General features: G+C 36.5%; 2 protein-coding genes across 4 annotated transcripts in view; one reads left to right on the top strand and one right to left on the bottom strand.

The window, feature by feature from the left end:
- The window catches only part of LOC149788551 (forkhead box protein P1-like), a 143103-nt gene extending 137177 nt beyond the window's left edge, over window positions 1-5926 (bottom strand). The window contains exon 1 of one of the 2 annotated variants that reach the window (XM_089974580.1): window positions 5831-5926. The gene's annotated coding sequence lies outside the window, so the exon portion shown is untranslated. The remainder of the gene's footprint in view (window positions 1-5830) is intronic. The other variant, XM_089974581.1, reaches the window with a different exon arrangement.
- A 936-nt stretch (window positions 5927-6862) lies between these two features.
- LOC149788550 (S-adenosylmethionine sensor upstream of mTORC1-like) overlaps window positions 6863-14597 on the top strand; it is a 66805-nt gene continuing 59070 nt past the window's right edge. For both annotated transcript variants that reach the window (XM_089974577.1, XM_089974576.1), the window contains exons 1-2: window positions 6863-6983; window positions 11091-11188. In XM_089974577.1, the coding sequence (XP_089830703.1) occupies window positions 11092-11188 (97 nt within the window). In that variant the 5' untranslated portion in view covers window positions 6863-6983; window position 11091. The remainder of the gene's footprint in view (window positions 6984-11090; window positions 11189-14597) is intronic.

The raw sequence follows: 14597 nt of genomic DNA, 5'->3' as shown, positions 1-14597 counted from the left end.
ACAAAAGTCCGTCAGAAAACCCTTTGTGCTGGACAGATCCACCCTGAAGTAAATATTTACAGAAAAGAAAATAGGAATCAGATATCAGGGATATCTAGAATGGTAAGGGAATATGGGATTTAGTGAAGCGATATTATACATTATACAGGAGTCCCTTTATTTTTGTGTACACACACAAATAGTTCTAGCTTATATGAAGACCTCTTCAGGTAATGTTTCAGGGACATTATAGACTAGAATTACTTATCCCACCTACTGCCAAGGTGCTTATTCATGTTAAGGGAAAAACTTTCCTTTAGACTGAATAAAAACCAATAATAAGTCTTTGAAGATCTGATCAGATTGATTTGCCATGTACATTATGAACTTCTTTCAATTTAATTATCATGAAATATAATGGCATGAAATCTTGATTCAGTTTTGACGATGCAAAACAGGACTCATAAAACAATATTGTACAATTACATAGAAAAGACATATTCCTGCTTGGAAGATAAAACAAAATATGGTCAAGCCGAAACAAACGAGTCTTTTGCAACTTACTGCCAATGAATATCAGGGATTTCATCACTCAACAGTTAAGCAAAGCAGAAGGCTGGGCAAGTTGAAAAAATAAACAAATCTTGCACAACTTTTTTTTTTAAAGAAAGCAAAAGTCATGGCAAGTTGAAAAAATATTAGGGTCCCATTGCAATTGTTAAAATAACAAAAATCAGAGCAAAGAGAAATACAAAAAGAAGTTATTGTGAAACTTTTAAAACAGAACAAAGGCTGGGCAAAATGTAAAGAAAAAGTTACTAGTGTTCAACTTTTAGAACAGTACAAAGGCTGGGCAAAATGTAAAGAAAAAGTTACTAGTGTTCAACTTTTAGAACAGTACAAAAGCTGGGAAAAGGCAAAGAAAAAGTTACTAGTGTTCAACTTTTAGAACAGTACAAAGGCTGGGCAAAATGTAAAGAAAAAGTTACTAGTGTTCAACTTTTAGAACAGTACAAAGGCTGGGCAAAATGTAAAGAAAAAGTTACTAGTGTTCAACTTTTAGAACAGTACAAAGGCTGGGCAAAAGGATAATATAACCATGATACTCATAAAAATATTTGTATAGGTAAAAGTCTGGTCAAGTAGAAAAACTAAACTTACTTACTCATGTGTAATTTAAACAAAAATATGTAAAAGTCGTGTCCAGTAGAGAAAATAAAGTCTTACTAATTTGCAATTTTTACAAAAAGTACAATTCGTACAAAAAGTAAACATCTGGATCAGTAGAAGAAAAAAAAACAGTTATTGATGTCAATTTTTTTAGAAAAAGGAAAGGGATGGTCCACTACAACCAAGTTATTGATGTGAATTTTTTAGAAAAAGAAAAAGCCTGGTCCACTAAAACAGTAATATACTCTGCCACTTTTAATGCAAAATAAAAAAGTAATGTGTTTAAAGATGATAAAAAGAAGAAAAAAAGACAAATGAGTATACTGTGCATCACACGTTTCATACAAATTTCATAACTCTTGAGTGTTAGATATGCCACATTCTTCTTAAATTATATCTGACAAACTGATCTAAAACATTAACAAATTATTTGTCCATCAAGTCCCCATTTATACAAATTTTCATTTTATCTAGAACATAACTGAATGTGAAGATTTCCACTGGAGAAATCTAGTCAAACTGTAAATGAGACTGAATTTTTAACTCTATATGTAAACATGTTGCTTACAATTTACAGTCATGGACAAAGTCATGTAAACAACATAAATATATATAACATAGGCATGAAAAAAGGCTAGGTGTTCTCTTGATGTTCTGTTCCACTCATTTCTAGTGATAACCTTTCATAAATATGGAAGTTGGAGTTTGAATTGTGATTCAAAAGGACATGACCATATATCAGTGTGTGTCAGATTTCATTATGCTGAAGATCTTGATTTTTATCATACTGGGGCCATCTTCACTAGCCAAGGTTCCAATAACCCTATCTAGACCTTAACATAACGAGCAGATATTTATATGCTTTGGGTCTGTGAATTTCACTGGATGCAGTGACAAAACACATCCAATCAAAATTAAGTTATTCAAATTTGAACACTGTTTCTATGTCATCAAGGCAAGAGGAGAACACAACTTGAATGGACTGATAAATAAGAAATTTTCCAGTATCATTCCATGTTTGCACAAATACCTTTCACTCAAATAGACCTGTAATGGCTTCCCTCTGGTACATAGTCATACTTTTGATGTTAAACTTACAAAGTATCTTTTTTTTAGGTCAACTGCATCCACCGTTTTTGGCCGGTGTACAATGCATCACGCTACTGGTTAGTTGGCATTATATACTGAGGGAGGCAAATCATGAAATCCAATAGATGTTACCTGGACAAAGCACCGATATAGCTGTTTGATCCGTCAGATACATAGATAGGGTTATTAGGACATTGGCTAGCGAAGATGCACCAGGGCCAGACTAAGATTTTCAGGATGGCCACATTGGACACTGGATAAGCACTATTCAATGCAGAACCAATTAAACACCATAAAAAGTCTTTCAATGAAAACCTTATGTAATCAGTTGATATTAGGGCTGTACCGAATAGGTGATTATCACTATTCGGCCGAATACTAATAATTGGACCAACAATTCGGCCGAATATGAATACACTTAAGTGTACAAAATAGGTATACCAACAATATTCAAAATCAACTAATAAGTTCAACTAACAATTGACCTGCTCAAGCCTCAAATGCTGAATGTTAAGTCACTGTACACAAAGAATGATACTACTGACACTGCGATACCGCAGTCCAGGCAGTAGGCAATGCCTGGCTGCAACCACATCATATATTATGTTAATGAGAGAGTTACATGTACTTCAGTCCACTCGCTGCAGCAGCCGCATATGCAGAAACAGATGTCATGTGACCACTATTTATATTTGGTCCAACCGCTACTATACGGTCAAATACAGAATAGCTATTTGGCCCACTATTCAGCCCTGAAGCAAATGTTCACTACATCCCTAATTGATATGCACAAGAAGTGATAACAACATCTTCAAGATGGCTTCCATATTGGATGTCAGATTGCAACGATTATCATTTAGGATCAACAAGGCATAAGAATATTTCCCATGCTGATATGGCAATCCATTCATGAGGTATAACAATAACAAAATTTTACTGTGGTGGCCATATTGGATGTCTGAGCAGGAGCATTTTTGTGTGTAAAGTTTCCTCTTTGTAGTTAGTAGTGATAACACACTTGTGCTAATGGATAGACATGTCATAAACAAAAGACCATCCCAAATGCTTTTTATATTATCGTCATAAAATGCAAATTCCTAAAATGACCAAAAAAAAATTTCATACAAAATGCACTCTTAAAATGCTCAGAAATGCATTGCTAACCACAGGATGGAAAACAGGTGATTTCCTTGCCCTCATCTGATAACTAGGTCAAGGAAGAAAAGAGTGATTGATATAGTAAACATTTCTTCCTAAGCACAATCTGCAGGTAAGGCTATGGTACAAGTAGTTTTCATTTGCATTCTTTGATAATTTTCATGTATTTGAAAGATCTCTAACATCATGCATAATCTCAGATTAACAATGCTGGAACCAAGATATTAGTAAAAGTGCTCACTTACAGTGATGAGTGTCCTTAGTGAAATGGATAGTGTAATCACCCCAACATTGACAACAAACAGATACCAACATTTTATTTAACATATTCTACTGGTTTTAAGTAGTTTACTTATTCACTTGTCTTTTAAAGTTTTCTGTGACATTTGTAACAAATTATTACATCAAACAGGAATAATTACAACTGTAATTGGGTCAAGTTATATGTGATAAGGCACTCTGCCAAAATGACAGCCATTTATGTGTACATGATTAGGATTTTTAACATACCTTTCACAATTTTCAGTCATATCACTACAATGTATGCAGTGTGGCAGTTTATAGTGATGTCTAGCACTGGGGCATCATGCTGCAGACCTGTAGCATGATGTCCCACCTAGTCCCATTTTCCTGACACGAGGACAACTGGTCCTAACATTAAACTCTAAATGCTGAGCACCAAGCAAGGCAGCTGTTAGTACCATTTTTATAAGTCTTTGTTGTTATGACTTAGCTGGGGATTGAACCCATGACCTCCCCATTTGAGGCGGACGCTTTAACTACTAGGTCACTGGAGCGGTTGACAGCCATTTATGAAGGGTATGAAGGTGCTGACAGGGGTACCATCATTATTCATACCAAAATACAAGACAAAACAGCAAGTCAAGGCAATCTGATCTGTGGTCAGATGACAGGAACATTTGGGCAACACCAAAACCATTGAGCCATTGAGATATGCGGGTCTGCTATGAGAAAATATTTTCTACACTTGGTTTGCAATTCATAGTTTGGTATCCTTTGCTTAAAAACAGCAAAAGTCAAAGAATTTTCAAACAAAGAAAACTGACCTCCAGTTGGACACAATTTTACACTAAGTAGTATGTATCTGTGTCGTGCATGAATATTAAGGAAATTAACTTTTTCACATTTAAACAACCTTTTTGTTCTCACAACTGTGGTTCCCTAAATAGTGTTGGTTTGCCTTAAATGCTACATAAAAAATGTCAAATTGATCTCATGTCCAAATTAAGGTTAGTTAATCTTGTAAGTTTTGGGGCAAATATGCCATACCAAATTCTATCTTAACTGTTATTAAATGATATACCAAAACATAATGCCAATGTGCACTGATTTATTTTCATTTTCTTCATCCTTTTGCATCATGTATAGCAGTCTATCAAATAAAAAGATAAAAATGGGACTTTTCTTTATACATCTGTTACTATTGAGGGAAATAATTCAACCACCACCAAGTCAATACTGTCAGCTTAAGAACTGGATAAATAAAACCTCGTGGGGGGGGGGAGAGAATATAATTCAAAATATTTATATCAACTATTAAAACCTCTCAGTTGAGATTTTTTGTTGCACAGCTCTTATGAAAGACATATTTCTACCAAATGTTTGTGGGGGAAAATCGATTTCTGCTGGTTCTTTGCCAGAGCTCTTGCAAATAAATAAACAAAGGCTCCATCTGCCAGAGATAGTACATCATGCTTCTGCCCAGTTCAGGGCCTAAGGGTTCTCATGGGAAAATTAAGCGTTGTATGCAACAGCCGAGTTATTAAATACTTTTTTTTTTAAAAAAATAATAACTATACGCGTCGATGAATTCAAGTGAATAAAGATTCCTTCTTTGTTTACAAAGTCAGAATAGTCGGTACACCGTTTGACATCAGCCGAGTTTTGACATCTGCAGACATTTAGTTACATTTCATGTTCACAGTCATACTGTCTGTTGACACTGTATGATTGCAAAGACGTGCTAGTCAACTTTGTGTTCGCTCTAGAAAACAGAGCTCTCTATGACATATTTGTGATAAGAACGAGAAAGGTCCATTTCATGATGCTACTAACCTACATTTTCTTTACGGCTTTCTCCCATTACCGGTTTAACCCAATTCACTTCAACAACTAATACAAATTTATAACTAGGTAAGGATGCGATATCAACTTACCGAACTGTCATCCATAGCCAATAGGCAATTTTTGTTTGAAGTTGCAAGATTTTTGCATTGCATGCTGATAAGCCACCTCTTTCTACATGTACGGTTCCTCTAAACATAACACCTCATTACATATGCAAATTGTTTATACTAAACATTCGAATGAAACAGCATTATCAATAATATGAAAATATCCAAGACCATGACAACAGTAAAAAGTGGAATAAATTACTATAAAATAAAATTGTCAATAAAAATGAACATTTTACCTCATTTGTCCGAGCAAGATTCCCTGCCACATAAGCTTTCTAAAAATGCTCTCGTCGCCCAAATTAGCAGGCATGAAAGACAACACTTAGCTGCCAGATAACAGCTGTAAATAAAAACATATCCATGCGCAGAGAAATATCATTTGATTTATCGCAGTTAGACTTTGTTCTACTATACGACTATTGAAACGGGTTTTCCTTATAAATGGTGATTATGTTATTTGTAGATGTTATATTGCCTAGCTTTGTTTAGGCCATGAATTTAGGGAACTATTTTTGGTCGAACATGGCATATTGTTGTTGAACGGGGGCAACGCGGTGTGACATGACGTCACGCGCACCTGCTGTGTAAACAGAAATAACAAACAATGGCAGACAGTTGAATCCACTTGGACCAATACAGCTTAATCTAAACCATTTGCTATTTCCGCTGTGCTTATTCTTTAGGTAAAGCTGATTCACCTACAGTTTCAAAAGCAGATAAGCACTTATACGGGTGTTATTAGTGGAACGGTTTTCAATATGAATTTATTTTAATAAGACTACAAAAAAGTACAAAAAAACACATAAAAATTATAATTACGGATAAAATATACATGCAATTCAACCAAATTGTAAAGAAAACGTAAACATCTGTAACTAATAAGAAAATTATTATTTAGTTTTATTTTGTCATTAAACTTTTGACTTGATAAACCCTCTAATTACGTGGGCATTATTACATAAAAGCATGTAATTGCAACAAGCTTCTAAGTTTGAAAAAAATGTTCTTGACATCGACGAAATCTTCATACAGCCCACGTACTCTTTTAAGTAAAAAGTAAATATGAGGAGGGGAAAACAAATCATGCTATTCCTGTGTAATTTTCGGTCAGCTTTCCGTAAATCTGGCCTAGGGAAGCACGTGGCTAGCAGACGAAAATATTAAATGCCTTTCACAATTGGATGTATTCGGCTTGTAGTATTTATAGACTGGTAAACAAATATAATCATCTGTAAATGTAAAACAATTGAGACCCGGACAACATTTTATTATTCCTACTTCCGTTTTGACGACTGGTATCTTACGGAGAAGCTAGTAGTTTTCAGCTGATGTGGAATGTCAGCCAGTTTTAGATTATTCAGAAGACATCGATATCTAGCATTGTCAAGTGTAAATAGCTTTCTTTTTTCTTTTTCTTTTTTTTTTCACTTCTGAAATGCCATGATTTTACCGATAATAGTTCATTCCACATATCGAATTTTATTCTATCTGTAACAATAAATGTTCAGGTCAGTGTCATGAAATGTAACTAAAAGCACCTAATTTGTTTTACAGGCAGTATTTAAAACGAATTAGGTACTTTTAGTTTACTGAGGTACAAATTGTATAAAATTATCGATACTATGTGGAACAAAGTATATCTCTGTACCTGTTTCTCATCTAATTTTTATGTCGGGGGTCGTCAAAGCAATTGAAGCCATGACGAAGGTTACTCGTCATCATTGTCACATGCTGGAATGTCTCCTTTTACACATATATGTAATCAGTGACTGAACAAGCTGAGAGGGTTAAACAGAATTAGCGGCAAAAGGGGCAGAATGTTACTCCCTCTTGGTAAGGAGTGAGTGCATTAATCACCTCATATTTATGACAGTGTGTTGGGAGGTGGTGCACCATACACTACATACCCATGGCAATGTAATGCTCCCTTCTGTTAGGCAGGTGGTGCTCCACAAACCTCTAGGGAAGCATGCTGCTCCTGCCCACACAGGAGGTGGTGCACCTCTCTCAACACTTCAAGGATAACATGTCTGTCCCTCCACCCCAACCTCACCCAACTCCATCCCAGCTGGAAGGGAAGGATCGGCACTTTAGAGTTAAGAATCAGTTGAGGATGATGTATTCTCTGATTATCACACAGCGATCTCACATTACAGGATTAGGGTATGGACCGAGTTCACTGCTATCCCCCTTCTACTATCCCATCTTATCCTGTGCATGATTGGGTGTCTGCCCAACAGGCCCGTGGGACCCCGAGTGGTCTAACATCATCATCTACTCAACAGGCCCAGACTAGAGAAGGAGATTGGATTAATATCCTTCCTTTCTTTATCATCCCAGTGAATCCAGATGGATTATCGGGCCCTCCACCTTGGTCCATTTCCCCTCACTTTAGGAGGTGAGTAAAGGTAATGATGCATCTCGTTTCTTGGCATTACCTACTCACCAGGTTATATGAACCAAGAAGGCTAGAGGTATCACATATCTTCAGACCTGTTTACCCCAGTGGATTCTCCATATTTTGTACGGATGACGCCAGAAAAATACTATGGATCATTTGGGCAAAACTACATAAAACAACCAAAATTGGCAATACATTTTGTCTTAACATTTCATTCCACATCTAAAATTTCTTTTTGTTAAAAATATATTTGATCAGTGTCAAAGAAGTGCTTATTCAATGGTTGCCACGCAAATAGGTAAACCATCTGCAGGAATCAAAAGGGAGCAGTTGGCAGTTGTTTTTGAAAATGGTGAACCAGTGTCATATAAAAAGAAAATTGGAGCAAGTCAAACAGTCTAGTGCAAGCCAGAAGTTTCTGAAGATTTATTCAGATATTTGACCATTTATTGAATAGCCTAACACAGGAGTTCATTATGTTCACTGGATGTGTGTACATTTTTCTTTTGCACATGGTGGTAGAAGTGATGTTTAAAAAAAATGTGTTGAATGCAAATCCCGCATGGAATGGGCCTAAATAAAAGACACAAATAAGTCTCTATCCCTATTCTGTAAAGCACAGTGGGGAAATACACATTTTGCAGAAGTGATGATAAGTTAAACTAGCCATTGAAAACAGCACATTCATTAAACTCTTATTTAAAGAAAATGTTTCCGGGCAGCAGAATTACAGCAGGGAAAGTAAACTATTTAAGAAAATTGTTAAAAAAGGTAGTGTTACTGGTTTTAGGAAAAGATGTTTATTTATTGGTAAAAAGAAACAGATGTTTATTGTTTTGTCATTAAAGATAATAAATGTATTACTGGATGAATTTCTTTTATTGTTGAACTATTAGCTTTACTACTTACAGCTGTCAAAAACTAGACAGACTGCATTTGGACTACTGATGGAACCAGGAAGGGTAAACATGTTTGTATCTTATCTCCCCATAATACTTCAGCCTCTATTCACCACAGAAAATTACTATAATGGTACAGAGTGATCCTATGCCCCTCCGTAACTAAGGGATATAGTAATGGCCATCCATTGTCCGGTTTGGAGTATGCTAGACAATGATGATGATGCCATCTCTATCTTCATTGACTCCAATGAATTTGATGTAGAAGCAGTGCCACTGGTGCCTCCTATCAGTTGGATGAGGAGGATTGTGTCTGGACCTTTGGCAGTAAACAAAGTCTACCACCTCTTTTTCCTGTCCTTATGCCTGGAATCATGAATGAAACCATTTGGTGTTCAGTCCAAGAAGTTCCTTTCTATTTTAGAAAAGAACTCCGGGGCACAACCACAGTCAGACATCTTGCATCTTCCTCATTCCTCCACAATCAAGGAAATCTCTCAGAGGTTCTCAGCATACCGTAATGTCACTCGGCAACATCGAGGCTGGTCCAACCCTCCCTCAATGTTGAGACCCTGGTCTCTGTGGTCAGATATTGGGTGCATTTGCTGAAGTGGCCTAAACCTCTATAGTTGGACATTGGTTCATCCAAAATGTGTATTTCAACTGGGCACAACTTCCCATCAAAGCAATTGAAGTCATGGAAAAGGTTACTTGTCACCATTGTCACATGCTGACCTTCTTCTCAACAGCATTGTTTAGTATTCTGAGAGAGGTCTCATTCAATCCAGATGTTTTACAATGCTTGCTAAAGGCTGTAGCCATAAAATCCAGAGACTGTGTTTTGTGTTGCATTGGCATTATCTAAGGAATTTTTGCAGATCCATTATGACATTAAATTGGACTCAGTGGTCTTACTTAATCAAAGTAAAGATTTTCTAATGTCTACTCCAACAGACCCTCATCTCTACCATGGCTTCTTGTGTGTTGCAAGATCATCAACACTGATATTTCACAACTGCCTGTCACAATTGGCCAGGAAACATGTTAATGCAGATTGTCTCCAGTGGTCATCTATCAAGTTTTTCAAACAGGTGCAGCCACAGTCTAATCTGCAGTGACAAACTAGACCTTCATCTTGTCATTCAGGTTCACAGCAGATGCAGAAGAGCCCCAAGGAGGGAGTTAGCTAATCTACATTCCTTCCCTACTGAAGGGGGAGTCAAGAGGGTGTTGAACAGTCATTATATTCCTGAATCATGCTGGTAACCAAGAAAGGTGGAAGTTTTGCATTATAATCAGTCCCTCCCTCTAAACCATTTTCTTCTCAAAGGAAGCTTTCAAGATGGAGATCACCTCCACAATTTGTATGCACTTTGTGCATCCAGCGGGCAGTCTCCAGTGACCTTTAGGATGCCTTGTTGCACATCCTGATATTTCCCTCACACGCCAGATATCTCCGGGTTTTCTTAGACCAGAATGTTTTTCAATTCCAGGTTCTGCTTTTCGAAATCTCGACCCTCCCAGAATTTTCACCTAAGTTATGGAAGTGATATCAGTATACCAACAATTCCTGGAAAAACTGAAACATTCAGATTCAAACCCCACCCACCCCACCACTGATCATGATCGAGAAGTTTTGCAAATGAGCCTCACTATATCTGGTACATCCATCTAGTAATTGTTAGTTGCCCAAATTATGTATCAAGTATTAATATTCCAAGCCAGTGTTTCTCTGAACACTGGGAGTCTAGCATACAGCAAACTGTAGATCTCATTGTGAAAACTGATGCTAGAGTACCTGGAAGCATGAATTCTCACTAACTAGAGCTCCGTAATTTAATGTTTTTAGTCTGCTTTAAGATTCAAAATAACTTTTATTTAAGGCAAACATATTTTAGAAGCAATAACATTTGTGGAAGAAGTATAAGTGCAGTGGATACCATACTCTTTTTATGTTAAGAAAAATCTGTGCAAAGATTTGTATGAAATATTTAATAGGTTCACTTTAATCTGCACTGATAGGTCTATAGGTGTGAGTGCACTACAGTTTTCACACTAATAGCTGACTGATAGAATTAAATTGCTCCTTCATATCTTATAGATACATACCATTAACTTGAACTATACATCAATAGCAGCATTAATAATGACATCCTTCCTTAATGCATTAGTTATTCAGAATTATTTTTATTTCAGAATGAGTGAAGAAGGAAAGGAAGGTACCCACACAGAGCATTTGAGATTAGCTGGAGTTGTAAAAGGTGTTCATGCTGAGCTTAGGAAAAAATATAAAGGTATTTGGTACCCTTTGACTTATACTGGTCATTGATCCACTTTGTTCTACATCAGCATTTGGCATAATGTAGCTTATGAACAAATATAAAGGTAGTAAGTACCTTTGACTTACACTGGTCATTGATCCACTTTGTTCTACATCAACATTTGGCATAATGTAGCTTATGAACAAATATAAAGGTAGTAAGTACCTTTGACTTATACTGGTCATTGATCCATTTTGTTCTACATCAACATTGGATTATTGTTCCACATCAACGTTTGGCATATGTAGCTTATGGAAAACTATGAAGATGGTAAGTACCCTTTGACTCCACTTTGTTCCACATCAACCTTTGGCATATGCAGCTTAGGAAAATCTGTTTTGAACAAGTGCCCTCTTGCAGATGAAAGAGTTACCGCCTGTAGTAAGTGAAAGCAATTGCCCAGTAAGAGAGCTTGTTTGTCATTCACTATTGCAACTTCTTTGATGCCAGCATCCCTTGACTTTAACATAAGTGTGCATGACTTGAGAAACTTGTGTCATTTTCTATAGACTCAGGCAGCTATGATTATTTCCAGTTGTCTTCCTTGGTAAATGTAACAGCCTTTTGGATTGGATAAGTTCCTTTATGCTGCATCCAATCAGCAGAGCTGTATCAGCTAACTACATATGCCAAGGGTCAGCCATTGGTTTGTAAAGATATGTTTAACTTAACCTTAAGGATCTTTTACAAATAAAGTGGACCAAACCAACATGCAAACACTAATATTTCAATTTAAAATAATAGTTGATACTCATCTGTGGGGTTTGTTATTGAGTTAAGTGTTGGAAAAGGTATCAAAAAGTAGCTATTTCCAATAAAATAATTATTGGAGTGTACCTGCCCATCTGTGCCGTTCACACTACTTGAGATGATGCAATGCCCTAGACCCAAAAAGGCCACAGTGAAAGAAAATTGTCTTAAACCTGAATGGTCATAATGATGCTATGTCCTTAAACCAGAATCAAATGACCAGACGTAACGATGCTATGTCTGTAAACCAGAAGGATCACTGATGCATAAAACAGAGTACATAACATTGTTTTCTTTCTGGAAATAAAAAAAATTACAGCCGCATATGTTCAGATTAACCTAAACTTAGTAACTATTAATGTGTGCACAACCAAAAATCATGTTTCTCACTAGATAAGTTGGCTGATTACTAGGAACCATTCTCTTGGTGACCATCCAAACTGTTCTTATGGAAGTAGCAAAAAATTTCTGACACCCATTTAGTGGGCTCATACATAGTAAATAGGTATAATATAGGTGCTTTGGATGGGTCGTTTTTGTGCAATTAGAACAAAGAATAACTGGCACCATTGCAAGAATTTTATTAGCAGCAAGAAAGAGGTCTGTATTGTGGTTGTGGTAGGGGCATTTCTCAATTCTATTTTCTTGATGGAATAGATGGAAAACTTATCATTTAAACTTATTTTTAAATGTAAATGGTTTATATGCTAGGAAGGTTTTACAGAATTAATTTTAGCAAAAGGGAAAAGAAGACCTAAACTCAATGTTTTCTTTAGAAGTATGGAAGTTTCAGTAATGTGATTTTCAAATTTCATTTACAGGTAATGTCAATTCGTCTGTTTTTATGAGTATCAGTTTTTTTGGTTTGGTAAAGGGTTACTACTGTTTTTCATCACTCTTGTTGGGTCTTCAGATTTGCTGATGGTAAGAATCAGGAACCATAGTTCATTAGTTGGTGAACTTATCTCTGTAGTTTGAGCAACATTATAGTTCATTAGGTGTGAGCATAGTATGAACAGGACAATAGTTTCTAGTTCCTTAGGGGTGAGCAGATCAGTATGCCTTAATTCATTAGGGGTGAGCAGATCAGTATGCCTTAATTCATTAGGGGTGAGCAGATCAGTATGCCTTAATTCATTAGGGGTGAGCAGATCAGTATGCCTTTAGTCATTAGGGGTGAGCAGATCAGTATGCCTTAATTCATTAGGGGTGAGCAGATCAGTATGGCTTAATTCGTTAGGAGTGAGCAGATCAGTATGCCTTAATTCATTAGGAGTGAGTGTATCCGTGTGTAGTTTGAGCAGGCCACTATTCATTATGGGTGAAAAGAAGCCAAACTTCATTCAACTTTTTTACTTTTCCAGTAAATCCTAAAGCACTCTTCGTTACGGATCGCTGCCATCTCACCACTGTCTGCGGCGGTTCGAGTCTAGGATTCAGCCAATGTGGGTATGTGAGAAAGCTTGCCAGTAGCTTCTCGTGGGTCGGTGGTTCTTTCCGGTGTTTTCCCGGGTTCTTCCTCCACCATTAATACTGGCCGCCATGTATAGCCTATCGTGTGCTGAAAAATGGCGTTAAACCCCACAACAACAACAACAACAACAACAACTTTTCCAGTAAATAATTGACCTTATTTCCATGTTTTCCCACATGACAAATCTTTTGAATGAGCTGCCAGGCTGGTACAGTGTAAAGTAACAGATGCTGGTTATATAATCTTGCTGCACAACTGTCGTGTTCAGTTTTAACCTTAATTAGATTTTAAAAAATTTATGATTAAAATCATACCTTCAAAGCTCAAGCTCAGTCTCTAAATAAGCATCCACAAATGACAGTGAGGCCAAGGAATGGGAGCTAAATGATATTTATGATGATACGACCATGACGATTATTAGACAATGGAGGATGTCAGAACTTTATCAGATAATGAGGATATATTCTTTGACTTTATACTGGATGACATTAGGTAGTGATATTTAAAAAATACTGTGAATTTTCAAAAATGTTGACTTAACTTCAGGTTTGGAAACATTTAATTTCCCTTTGATTGGGTACCCAGGTAACCAGTCATTAGGATTGACGGGTACTTGGTAGAAATTTTCTAAAATTTTGACATGTTTAACTACAGTGAAATCTCTATATATAAAAAACCCAGATTATGTCACTTTTTCAGATTCATTTTCCACATTGAAAGCCTTGCTAAATGTTAAACATAGGAACCTGTTAATGTCCCTGATATTGCCGAAACATGATGTTCTCATTACAGTGTGAGTAAAACTGTTGCAGTTGCCCATTTTTGAATAGAAGATTCAGTATACTGACTTCAAACACTATATGAATCTGCCATGTTCGTCATACTTGGCTAAATATGTGGAATAAAAACTTCATAAATAAACTTGGAGACATCAAAACTATTGGCAAATGGCATCCATTGCATAGAAAAATCATGGATGAGATGGCATTGTGCCAATCTCATATCGGACACACATACCTGACTCATGCATACCTACTAAAGGGTGAGTCTTGATTGGAGTGTGTACCCAGCCAATGACAGCGGGATACATTTTTGTTGGTTTCCATCCTATGTACCAGAAGAATTAGAGAAACTTCATGAGTACAAACCACCCAAGAA

This window comes from Sinohyriopsis cumingii, chromosome 11, assembly GCF_028554795.1.
Source record: "Sinohyriopsis cumingii isolate HCF-2022 chromosome 11, ASM2855479v2, whole genome shotgun sequence".
Classification (NCBI taxonomy): Eukaryota; Metazoa; Mollusca; class Bivalvia; order Unionida; family Unionidae; genus Sinohyriopsis; species Sinohyriopsis cumingii.
Note: the sequence above shows the minus strand (reverse complement) of the source record. Positions and strands in the feature narration are given on the sequence as shown.